Source organism: Cyprinus carpio, chromosome B7, assembly GCF_018340385.1.
Source record: "Cyprinus carpio isolate SPL01 chromosome B7, ASM1834038v1, whole genome shotgun sequence".
Lineage (NCBI taxonomy): Eukaryota > Metazoa > Chordata > Actinopteri > Cypriniformes > Cyprinidae > Cyprinus > Cyprinus carpio.
The window spans coordinates 34,300,944-34,313,895 of record NC_056603.1 but is presented as its reverse complement, the minus strand read 5'-3'; the positions used below and the strand labels follow the sequence as shown (position 1 = coordinate 34,313,895).

General features: G+C 37.8%; 1 protein-coding gene across 21 annotated transcripts in view; it reads right to left on the bottom strand.

The window, feature by feature from the left end:
- Positions 1–12,952, bottom strand: part of LOC109103604 (collagen alpha-1(XXV) chain) — a 527,306-nt gene that overhangs the window by 117,701 nt on the left and 396,653 nt on the right. For 19 of the 21 annotated variants that reach the window (XR_006155246.1, XM_042728382.1, XM_042728388.1 and 16 more), the window contains one exon: positions 11,414–11,458. The exons of the other annotated variants lie outside the window; for them this stretch is intronic. Coding sequence is in view for 18 of the 19 variants with exons in the window: in XM_042728382.1 (XP_042584316.1) it covers positions 11,414–11,458 (45 nt within the window). In the remaining variant the exon portion in view is untranslated. The remainder of the gene's footprint in view (positions 1–11,413; positions 11,459–12,952) is intronic. 21 annotated transcript variants of the gene reach the window in all.

The window sequence follows — 12,952 nt, the reverse complement described above, 5'->3', positions numbered from 1 at the left end:
TTTAGGCCAACCCAGTGTTCTAACCAGTTAATTAAAATCTCATGGTCCACCATATCGAACGCTGCACTAAGGTCAGGCAAAATTAAAATAATTTTTTTTGCCATTATCCACTGAAACAAAGATGTCATTTAACACTTTGACCAACACAGTATCAGTGCTATGGCAGGGCTTAAAGCATGACTGAAAGGGCTCACATAATTGAATTCACAGTGATATGTGCTTTTAACTACCTTAGCTAAAAAAAGTAAATTTGAGATCAGTCTAAAATTATTAGGATCCTCTATTGCAAAATTAGCCCTCTTTAATAATGGGAGAACTGTAGCATGCTTAAAATCTGCTGGACAGGTGCCCTGGTTAAGGCATTTGTTAAATAGGTTCAACACTGTGGTACCTACAAAAATCTAATTAAAATGATGAGGTAACATGACATCACCTTTAGATGAAGAAGGCTTAAGATGTACAACAATATCTGCCAAAACTGGAAGGCTAATATGATGGAATTCTCTCCATTCCGTCCATTCCAACAATTTTATCATTAAATTTTTTTAAAAAGTCTTCGCAATTCAGGATAGAAGGATCTGGATACCTGGTTTGCCTAGGATTAATAACTGAATTTATGATCTTGAATACAATTTTAGGCTCATTCACATGTTGATTGATAACATCCGAGTAATACTTATGTTTAGCATCTCTAGAGGCCTTCTGAAATGTCAGTAAAGATTCTCTGAATATCTCATAATGGACCAGCAGTTTGTTTTTTCCACCTCCTCTCAGCTTGTCAAGCATGTTGTCTACAAACCGGATTCCAAAAAAGTTGGGACACTGTACAAATTGTGAATAAAATCAGAATGCAATGAGTTTAAATTTCAATATTTTATTCAGAATACAACATAGATGACATATCAAATGTTTAAACTGAGAAAATGTATAATTTTAAGGGAAAAATACTTTGATTTTAAATTTCATGGCATCAACACATCTCAAAAAAGTTGGGACAAGGCCATGTTTGCCACTATGTTGCATCCCCTCTTCTTTTTATAACAGTCTGCAAACGTCTGGGGACTGAGGAGACAAGTTGCTCAAGTTTAGGAATAGAAATGTTGTCCCATTCTTGTCTAATACAGGCTTCTAGTTGCTCTACTGTCTTAGGTCTCCTTTGTCACATCTTCCTCTTTATGATGCGGCAAATGTTTTCTATGGGTGAAAGATCTGGACTGCAGGGTGGCCATTTCAGTACCCGGATCCTTCTTCTACGCAGCCATGATGTTGTAATTGATGCAGTATGTGGTCTGGCATTGTCATGTTGGAAAATGCAAGGTCTTCCCTGAAAGAGACAACATCTGGATGGGAAGATTATGTTGTTCTAGAACTTGGATATACCTTTCAGCATTGATGGTGCCTTTCCAGATGTGTAAGCTGCCCATGCCACACGCACTCATGCAACCCTATACAATCAGAGATGCAGGCTTCTGAACTGAGCGCTGATAACAACTTGGGTTGTCTTTGTCCTCTTTAGTCCGGATGACATGGCATCCCAGTTTTCCAAAAAGAACTTCAAATTTTGATTCGTTTGACCACAGAACAGTTTTTCACTTTGCCACAGTCCATTTTAAATGAGCCTTGGCCCAGAGAAAATGCCTGTGCTTCTGGATCATGTTTAGATATGGCTTCTTTTTTGACCTATAGAGTTTTAGCCGGCAACGGCAAATGGCACGGTGGATTGTGTTCACCGATAATGTTTTCTGGAAGTATTCCTGAGCCCATGTTGTGATTTCCATTACAGTAGCATTCCTGTATGTGATGCAGTGCCGTCTAAGGGCTCGAAGATCACAGGCATCCAGTATGGTTTTTTTGGCCTTGACCCTTACGCACAGAGATTGTTCCAGATTCTCTGAATCTTTGGATGATATTATGCACTGTAGATGATGATAACTTCAAACTCTTTGCAATTTTTCTCTGAGAAACTCCTTTCTGATATTGCTCCACTATTTTTTGCTGCAGCATTGGGGGAATTGATGATCCTCTGCCTATCTTGACTTCTGAGAGACACTGCCACTCTGAGAGGCTCTTTTTATACCAATCATGTTGCTAATTGACCTAATAAGTTGCAAAATGTTCCTCCAGCTGTTCCTTATATGTACATTTAACTTTTCCGGCCTCTTATTGCTACCTGTCCCAACTTTTTTGGAATGTGTATCTCTCATGAAATCCAAAATGAGCCAATATTTGGCAAGACATTTCAAAATGTCTGACTTTCAACATTTGATATGTTACCTATATTCTATTGTGAATAAAATATAAGTTTATGAGATTTGTAAATTATTACATTCCCATTTTACTTACAATTTGTACAGTGTCCCAACTTTTTTGGAATCGGGTTTGTAAGTTCTAAGTGCCCGTAGGGATTCATTAACCCATGGCAAATGTTTAATTTGACCCCTTTTAGCCTTAAAAGGAGCAACATTAACTAAAATATCAAAAAATAAAATGAAATAAAAATGATTGTACTATTATGCCCAGATTTCCATGCACCATTTAAACCTCCACATTGCATTGCATTAATGAGGTTAAATATCACTGAGAATGAGCTTCTAATGATGATGGTAATCAGCTTAATACAGTGGAGAAAAAAAATAATTGATATCCTCCTGATTTTGTAAGTATGCCCTCTTGCAAAAAAAAATGAAGGGTCTGTAATTTTTATAGTGGATGTGGATAGAGACAGAATACCAACCAAAACAATCCAGAAAAAAACACATTAAAGGTTAGAGATTGATTTGCATTTCAGTGAGTAAAATAAGTATTTGATCCCCTACCATCCAGCAAGAATCCTGGCTCCCACAGATTGGTTATGTGCCCATGTGGAAGACAGATTAGTCCTGTCACTTTAAGAAGTTAGTCCTAATGCCAGCTCGTAAGGTGTATAAAAGACATCTGTCCACACAATCTGTATCTTCCATTCCAACCTCTCCCACCACAATGGGCAAGACCAAAGAACTGCCAAAGGATGTCAGAGACAAGATTGTTCAGCAGAGGCTGAAATGGGCTACAAGACCATCAGCAAGAAGCTTGTTAATGATCTTAAGGCAGTTTGGACCACAGTCACCAAGCAAACCATTGGTAACACAATACGCTACAATGGACTGAAGTCCTTCAGCATCCACAAGGTCCCCCTGCTCAAGAAGGCACATGTACAGGCCTGTTTAAAGTTTGCCATTGAACATCTAAATGATTCAGAGAAGGCTTGGGAGAAAGTGCTGTGGTCAGATGAGACCAAAATTGAGCTCTTTGGCATTAACTCAACTCACAATGTTTGGAGGGAGAGAAATGCTGTCTATGACCCCAAGGACACCATCCCTACAGTCAAGCACGGAGGTGGAAACATTATGCTTTACGGCTGTTTTTCTGCTAAGGGTACAGGATGACTTCAGAGCATTGAGGGGCAAATGGACGGGCCCATGTACTGTAAAATCTTGGATGAGAACCTCTTTCCTTCAGCCAGAACACTGAAGATGGGTCATGGATGGGTCTTCCAGCATGACAATGACCCAAAACATACCACCAAGGCAACAAAGGAGTGGCTCAAGAAAAAGCGCATTAAGGTCATGGAGTGGCCTAGCCAGTCTCCAGACCTCAATCCTACAGAAAATCTTGCTTGCCAACAAGGGTTTCTGCACCAAGTACTAAGTCATGTTTTGCTTGGGGATCAAACACTTATTTTACTCATTAAAATGTGAATCAATGCCTAACCTTTATATAGGGTGTTTTTTTTTTTGAAATTTTGGTTGGTATTCTGTCTCTATACATTAAAATAAACCTACCATAAAAAAATAGCATAAAAAAGACTTAATTTAAGGTTAGTGCTATTTTAAAGTGGCCACCACTAATAAGTGTTGTTTTGACTGTCTACATCTATGCTTTTATGTCTTTTTTTTTCTGCTATTAAGCACCCAAAAAATGAAGTAATGCATGCTTTAGTTTTATTTGGTTTCATTGCAACAGCAGAAATAAAATAAAAAGCTTAATACCATTAAGCTGGATGTCTTGGGGACTTGTGCAGTGCAGTGTGGACCAGCTGGTGGGAAAGAGCAGCTAGGCCCACTGACTGCTGCTGAATTTGTAGTTCCACCTCACATCTTGAGCTTAGAGGCAGTTAAGCATGCCCTGGCTTTTGTAGTCATCATATTAATTCAAGCTTTAATTGCTGCATTATTTTTTTCTGCCATAAACATAACAGTTATAGCTGGATGTCAGTAAACTACTATTGCTCTGCCCTAATCCGCACCTTAATGCTACATCTTTAGCTTTTTCTATGAATATTATTAGAGCACAATGAATGGATGAGAAAGCTACAGTATTTGGTGACTGCAGCATGATATGAAATGTGATGATTAAACATGATTAAACATGGCTTATTTAGTCTCATAAAAATATTTGCAACATGCCTTAACAAATACATAAGGTTTTGATAATTTTTTTTAATACTAATAATAAACCAAGAGTATTAAAATATCACAAGGCAAAAGATGAACAAGTAACAACACAACAGCTACTGCCACTGTATATAACCTACTGAAAGTGAGTGAGTTTTATTTTGTTGCTAACAAATAAACGGCAGCCGAGGGGGGTCACTGACAAATTGCTTGAGGTAATGCACTTCATTTTTGTTTTCTGATAAAATAGACAAAGTAGTCAAAAAATTTGGTCAAAAAATGTAGATGTAGCTATGTTATTCAACCAAAAGGTCAAAATAACAGAGGAGAAGCATTATAAAAAAATAAAAAAATTACATGACACAGTCACAGTCATTAATATTCAGACATGGTTTGATTTCTCTGAGGTCCTCTGAGGTAAAGGTAATGCAACAGTGATGTTGTCAGCATGAAGGTCAGCTTTTTATTATAAAGAAAACTGCTTGCAGAGTTTATGGACTGACTTAATGGAACTGTGATACTGTCACATGTCAGATAAATCAACTAAAGGCATGTTACTAGATACACATATAACTGAGGTAATGAAGTGTGTGATTTCTGATATAAAAGCTCACCAAGGCCTATGATGAGTGAAGAAGTGTTCTTGAAGCTTCAGTCAACATCATGACTGGTTCTTTTATTTGTACTGCTTTCTAACAAATCTGTTCTGTACAGAACAAGAGGAGCCACAGAGGTTCTCAAAGACTGATGTGATGTTTTTGGGTGACAACATTTGGTGTTGCTTATGGTGTCCTTATCAAGATGGCGCCTGTTTCTTCGCCATGCCGTCTGCTGCTCCTTTTTGTGTGTGTATGGATGTCTGTTTGGTTTTCTATATGCGGCACACTTTTGATCAATGACCAACAATCTCTACTGGATATTGGCGCCGCATTTATGGACAGTTTTAAGCCGGACATGGAGTGAGTTTTTAATCAAATGTACAAGATCATTTTTAATGGATATCCTGGCTTGTATCCCCCGGTGGCCTCTCAGCACTTTGCGGAGAAAGCATAGGGGGAAACACGGGTGTCGGGGAGGACTTACCATCAAACTTAAGGCACACCTTCGGGCTGGCTTCTGGTCTGGCCTTTCCTGCGAGTCATTCTGCCGTGGCCCTTTTGCCTGACGGCTGCTGGATTTGCCTTAAAGGTGGCTTCGACCTGTCTCTGTCCCCTGTCTCCTTGGATGGCCTTCCTCGGAGTGACTCCAGGAACCTGCGCTCGCTGAGCAGAGCATTGCTTTCTCTAGAGATGATTCCCCCACGAAAAATGTCTCTAATCAATGCTCGATCTTTGGTGAATCAGAATTTTCTGCTAAACAATTTCTTCACTTCTCATAGTCTGGATTTTATGTTCATCACTGAATCCTGGACCAAGTTTGGTGATTTAACTGAACTGGTTCGGGCTGACTGCACCTTTTTTAATTCTCCCTGCCAGAACAGGAAAGGGGGTGGACTAGTAACTATTTTAAAAGACTCTTTTCTTGAGCGTTGTTGGTCTGTTTCAGTGGATGTGTTTTCCAGTTTTAAAGTTCAGCTTCTCCAACTCGCCTGGAATGGTCCTGTTTTGTTTGGGGGTGATTTTACCGTCCCCCTCACTCAGCAAAGGACTTCATACAGCAATTTACTGATTTTATTGGCAATATTGTCATAAATTACAACTGCTTTTTATTAATGGGCGATTGTAATATCCATGTGTGCTGCAGTCAAACCCGTTATCAAAGGAGTTTCTCAATCTCATTGACTCTTTTAGTTTGGTTCAATGAATAAAAGACTCCACTCATGTTCAGGGCCATATTTTAGATCTTGTACTCTTTCATGGGTTCGCATTTCTGATAATGAGATATCTGATTTCCTGCTCTCTGACCATAAGCCGATTTTGTTTTCTATATCTCTTATTAATCTTTCTCATTTTACTAAGAAAGTTGTAACACTGTCTCGGTTCTATTCTTCTAAGTTTGGGTCAAATTTTATTCATTGTTTTATTGAGTCTTGTTCTCATCTATCTCTGGACCTACTGCTACCTGACCTGGATGCTGACCAACATCTAACACTTCTAAATTCTGCCTGGCTGGATGTTTTAGATGTCACTGGTCCGCTCAAGCCTTATAAGCCCAAATCTAAATCTGTTCTGTGGCAAAATTCTGATACTCGACTCTTACGACAAGCTTGTAGAAAGGCCGAGCGCAAATGGAAACGAGATAAATTACATATTTCATTTCAGTTGTTTAAAGACAGTTTATCAGCCTGCTGCTAAGTCTGTTAAGGCTACTTATTTTTCAGATTTAATTAAAAAATAATTATAATAAAATCATTCTACTCCTAAAATTCTGTTTTCAGTTATTAATTCTGTTGTTAATCCTTCTGTTAACACGGTGCATGATGCTCTATGTGAAAGCTTCTTGAGACAATTCATTGATAAAATCTCTAATTTGAGACCCAAAGTCTGTTCTCTCCATATTGAACCCCCTCCTTTTTGTTCTCATCCTGTTTCTTGGGATGTTTTTTTGACCCCATTTCAATCACTCTAAGACATCATTCCTAACATTAAAGCATCTTTTTGTCCTTATGACATTATACATCCAAATTTTTTTTAAATTAACGGTTGACTCTGTTGTGCCAGGTTTGGTGTCATTTTCAGTAAGTGCCTTTTAACTGGCTCTGTTCCTGCTACTCAAGAGGCCTTCACTAGATCCTTCTATTCTGAATAACTTCAGTCCCATTTCTGTTTCACCATTTATTTCAGAGGTTTTAGAAAAAATTGTGTTTGACCAACTGCAGTTTTTTCAAATGTTTCAATCTTGTTTTAAATCTGCTCATAGTACTGAAATTCTCAGAGTGTTAAAAGATATCCTTATAGCTACCGACTCTGGTGATTCTGTGGTCCTGGTTCTCTTAGATTTATCAGCAGCATTTGACACTGTGGACCACTCTATTTTGATATCTAGATTAGAGTCAGATGTTGGCCTTAAAAGTAGAGTCCTTAAATGGTTTCAGTCATTTTTATCCGATATAAATTTTTGTTTGTCAAACTAGGTGACTTCTCTTCTTCTGTTGCTTCTCTCACCAGTGGCCTTCCTCAAGGCTCAATATTTCTGCCCTCCCTTTTTTCCCTGTACATGCTTCCTCTGAGTTCCATTCTAAGAAGGCATGGGGTGTGTTTTCATTTCTACACTGACCCAGATTTATTTACATATTAAGAGAAATGATCCTTCAGCACTTAGTTCCTTACTAAGGTGCTTAGATGAGGTCAAACTAGCTCAAAATCTTTTAACGTTAAATGAAGATAAAACAGAGGTGATTGTTTTCAGTCCTACTGATCATTCTCAGGCTACCAGCTTAGATCTGGGCAGCTTATCGGCCTCTAGATCTTCTCGTGTGTGACATCTGGGTGTCCTTCTTGATGAGTCATTAAAATTGGACAAACATATCTCTTCTGTAATTGGTTCCAGTTTTTACCAACTCCGCTTGCTGTCTAAAGTCAAACACTTTTTAAATGCTACGACGTTAGGGATGGCTGTCCACACTTTTATTACTTCACAATTAGATTAGTGCAACTCACTATATCGCGGTATTTTAAAGTCACAACTCACCTACAATTGGTCCAAAATGCTGCTGCTAGATTTCTTTTCAAAACAGTCGCAACTGTGACCACATTACCCCCATACTGAGGGCCCTCCATTGGCTCAAGACATCGATCAGATGATATATTTAAAGAAATTCATCTGGTTTTTGTACTTAAATCGCTATTGTGAGTAGGCTTATTTCTTCCGCATCTCATCCAAGGCCTCTTTTACTAGTTCCAAAATGTAATTTTCAAGCTGGTAATGGAGGCTTGAGCTGTTGATAGCATTCTAATGCAGTTATTAATGAAGTTATTAGAAAGAGGGCGAGAGAGACAGAGACACAGAGAAAGAGAAAGAGAAAGAGAAAGAGAAAGAGAAAGAGAAAGAGAAAGAGAAAGAAAGAGAGAGAGAGACTGAGTTTGTGTAAATTAGGCTACCTCTGTGCATCCCTCAACAGTGTTCTGCATCACCGTCTCTAAACAGCACTGTTATTACCTCGCTAGTGAGAAATGTCATGTGTATTTCCTTTCGGAAAATCGTCTGTCATGTGGTTGTTTTTGTTAGTCCTGTATGCTAATTTCCGTTATTACAGTTAACTATGCGAAGTGATATGGAACTGTAATGCGGTCAAGAGAGCTGCCTGGAACTGCGTTCGCCATGCGTTTCCCTGAAAATAATTGCACACCTCAGAACGTTTGTCAGTCAATCAGATTCAAGCATTCAGTGGCCCTGTAGTATAAATTGTATTATGGTATTGTTTATCTGTCATTCCTTGGGTTTCATATTTTTTATTATTTCTGTTTTATGTGTTTATGTTTTGATTTTGATGTTCAGCACTTTGGTCAGTCTTGTGGCTGTTTTTAAATGTGCTTTTTAAATAAATAAACTTGAACTTGACTGTAGTGTGGAACTGCCAGTCCTTGAACCGCCGCCACTCTTCTCAGGAGGGCCGCAACCTTAAGATCGCAGGAAACTGCTGTGAGACCATACTGTTGCCCAAACTTCCAAAATCAAAAAGCATTTTAGAAATCCAATTACAGAGTTTATTTAAGCTATGTTTTGACCCAAAGAGGATTTTTTCATCTCTGAGATCTTAGTGATTTTAGTGGGAACTGCGCTACATGGCAAGTCACTAATTAGATACCCAGCTAAGTATTTATACATATAACACCAAGTCATTGTTTTAAGTATGCATCCCTACTGGGACAAAACCTCAAATATGTATTGAAACACCATCCAATGACAGACTCACAAATCAAAATAGCTTAAATACAAAACAGCTCAATATTCTGCACTGAAGTTAGATATGGTGCCAGGGACATAGTTGGGAGGGGAGGGTGTGGTTGGAAGGTAAGGACGATTCTAAGGGCTTGACGATGGAGAGGGGCCCCCTGATGGGGAAATGCAATTACTACCTATGGCAAAGCGCTTACGATTTCTACCAAGGGGAACCCCCCAAAGAACACGATTTATTCTGCACTGAAGTTAGATATGGTGCCAGGGGCGTAGTTGATACCCCCCCATAAGCAAAACTAGCGAGAACCCCCCCCCCCCCCCCCCTTTTTTATACCATGTTTAATGGAAACCTACAATCAGGCTATTAATTAATAGTTTAAATCGCACCTTCAGTGCTTTTATAAGTGCTTACTTTACTTACAAAATGAACAGAGCAGTTATCGGCACAATATGACTGAAGTGCAGTTCTTGGGCGGTGCACGATTCATCGTAAACTTTGTGTGCGTACACCAGGGTGCTTGAGAATTGTGATAACATTTCCCCCACGGAACGTGATTTACAGAGGGGAACGTGGAATGCGATTTCTACTGAGGGGGACCACCCTCCAACCCAAACCCCAGAAAGCTGAGTGAATATGCTGTCCAGGGGGCCCAGAAACCACAGTGGCGCCCCTGTAGCGAGCCATTCATATTGCAAAGCTGATGGTAAAATATGTGATCTATTTTAATTATTTAGAGAAATGGCCACTTTAAAATGTTATGGAGAAAGTCGAATATGTTCTGTTTATATATTAAATATATTTATATATAATATAAATTATATTAACATAAATATATACATGTAAAAATTTTCAAAATATATACTGTATGTGTGTATTTATATATACATAATAAATATACACAGTACACACACATATATAATATAAACGAAAACTTTTATTTTGGATGCGATTAATTGCAATCAATCATTTAACAGCACCACTTATAATCAGTTATTTTGTGAAAAGTCAAGTGCTAGAAATTGATTTCAGATCAGTGCAATTTTAATTGTGCAGACAGGACTGAGACATTACACAAGTGCTCTTAGTCAGTGGTTAAACACACATGGGTTGCCTTGATCTGATTAATGGTAACCAGTTAAAGGACATGAATCACTGAAGGACAAGAAGCACTGAAGGCAGATGTCAGGGACATGTAATCATGTAAACAGAGACTAACTGTGCTAATATTGTCTGAATGTTATTTTTATTTAATTTTCTGTACAAAGATTGCAGTAAAAGTGTTTAAAAGGTGTTTAAAATATATCACTAGACAAATTGGATTTATCAACATTTTTCTCAAGCAACTTTTTTCATGTCCTGGTTTCGTGTTCAAAGTGGAGGCCCTGCATGTGCAGTTGTAAAATGTGCCTTACCAATGATACAGTCGAGTAACCTGGAGTGAAGACCATTGTGTAAAGGTAAAATTATTACCATGTTTATAATGTTACTTAGACTCCTACTTGCAGACTTTGTGTTACGCAGTATTTAAAGGAATAGTTCACCCAGAATAATATATATATATATATATATATATATATATATATATATATATATAGATATATATATATATATATATATTATTATTATTATTATTATTTAATTATTTAATTTTATGTATGTATGTATGTATGTATGTATGTATGTATTTATTTATTTATTTATTGCTGTTTGAACTCTCATTCTGACAGCACTTATTCACTGTAGACGATCCATTGGTAAACAAGTTATGCAATACAAAATTTTTCCAGATCTGTTCTGATGAAGCAACAAAACCATTCTTTCACCATCATATTACTACCACTATAAAATTAAATAATTTTAGAATTTAAACAAAATAACTACACTATTCAGCATAAAACAATTTAACCAAATTACTTAATAATATTAATGATAAAAATTATTCTGTTTTTAATTTAATAATATAGTTTTAATAATTATAAATATATAATTAAAATAAATATAATTTCACAGTCCATAGTGCAGAAAGTATGTCCTGTGAGTAGCAATTTCACAATATCACAGTCCACACTGACATACCACTTAATGATGTCATAGTTAATCATTTTATACTCTTTCAATTTGTATATAAGTTTACTCTGACCTTCTCTCCAGAGTCACCTTTTGGCCCCTCCTCTCCCATGTCTCCCTGTCAGAAAAAGCCCAGAAAAAGCACAATTTTTATTATTTTAATACATACTGAACAAAAGCAGTGTTGCCTCATTGTACACTGTTGTTTTATGGTAAAATATAAAATTACAGATAAAAATAACTGTCTTTGGTTAAATGATGAATCAGAAGTTAATTTACTATATTTAAAACAAGAGCTAGTGGCTGGCCATGGGGAGAGGGGTATTGGGTGTATCCATCCCCGGAACACGATTTCAACCAAGGAGGCTCAGGTTATGTTAGCTTAGCATGCTACTCTCCTATCACAAAATGTCATGCTTTTTACAGCTGTAACTGTAAGCATACATAAAGAGCCATCTCTTTTATAACATTACCATGTCATCTGTACATCACACAGTTTTGTAGTTTGTCCGGAATGTCAAAATCATCTTACAGTCCCATCTAAGGATAGCATGCAAATAAATAAATCTCATGGCAGATACGCTTTGAAAGTTTGCAACCTTGAAAACCTACAGTATGTCTACCAGATTGTAGTAGTCTATACCAGGGGTCGGCAACCTTTTCGGCATGAAGTGCCATTTTTAATTTTTATGGTTAACCACTGTGCCAACATCGCCCAACCCCCATTGACCCCCACCCCCCGATAAGACCATACTGAACACCACTGTATGTGTGTGTGTGAGACAAATTAAAACTGTTCAGTTTAATCACTGTTCTATTAATGCGCTGTATTAATTGATGCGCGCATACACACACACCACGCACACACAGAGATCTGAGATCGATGTGCAAAAAGTAACATTCAAAAGCTCAGAAACTTGTTGTCAGCGCTGCCACGTGACTTTTATTAATCGATACTGAATTATATTTCTCAGCAACGAGGGGGTAAAATCGCTGTTTTAAGTAACTAAACTCAGCTGTATTGTTTGTAGAGAGAGAGAGAGACAGATGCAGGCAATTTATACATCTCTCTCTCTCTCTCTCTCTCTCTCTCTCTCAAAATGGCCATATTTCAGAAAATTTAGCATAGTTATAACAGGTTATAGCTGTCAGTCATTTAATATTTCTATCGTAAAACATATCGTTAAAAGTTGACTAATATTCAGTTATTTGCACCTTTATCTTACCTTGCTCTCTTTAACGTTAAACTGACGCTTCGCGTTCTGCTTCAGTCAACAGTAAACCCCGCCTACTTTGATATGATGACGAGCACTGTTAGACCGCTGACGTTGAGGCTTTGATCTGAGGCGCCTAGTATGTGCAGCGGTCACGCGCGCATCCGTAGACTAGCGCAAGTTAGTTCTCACACTTTAATAGTATTTTTTAGCTCCTAACAGGCTGTGTGACTATGATAAATTATTACCTCAAAATGTACGTCAGTATGTAGTTTTCCTATTGCTCGCATGCCAAAGCTTATCCCTCTGTGTGCCACTGTTGGCACGCGTGCCGTAGGTTGCCAACCCCTGGTCTATACTGTCAAATGTATATGAGTAATGTGGTCTACTGTGTAATT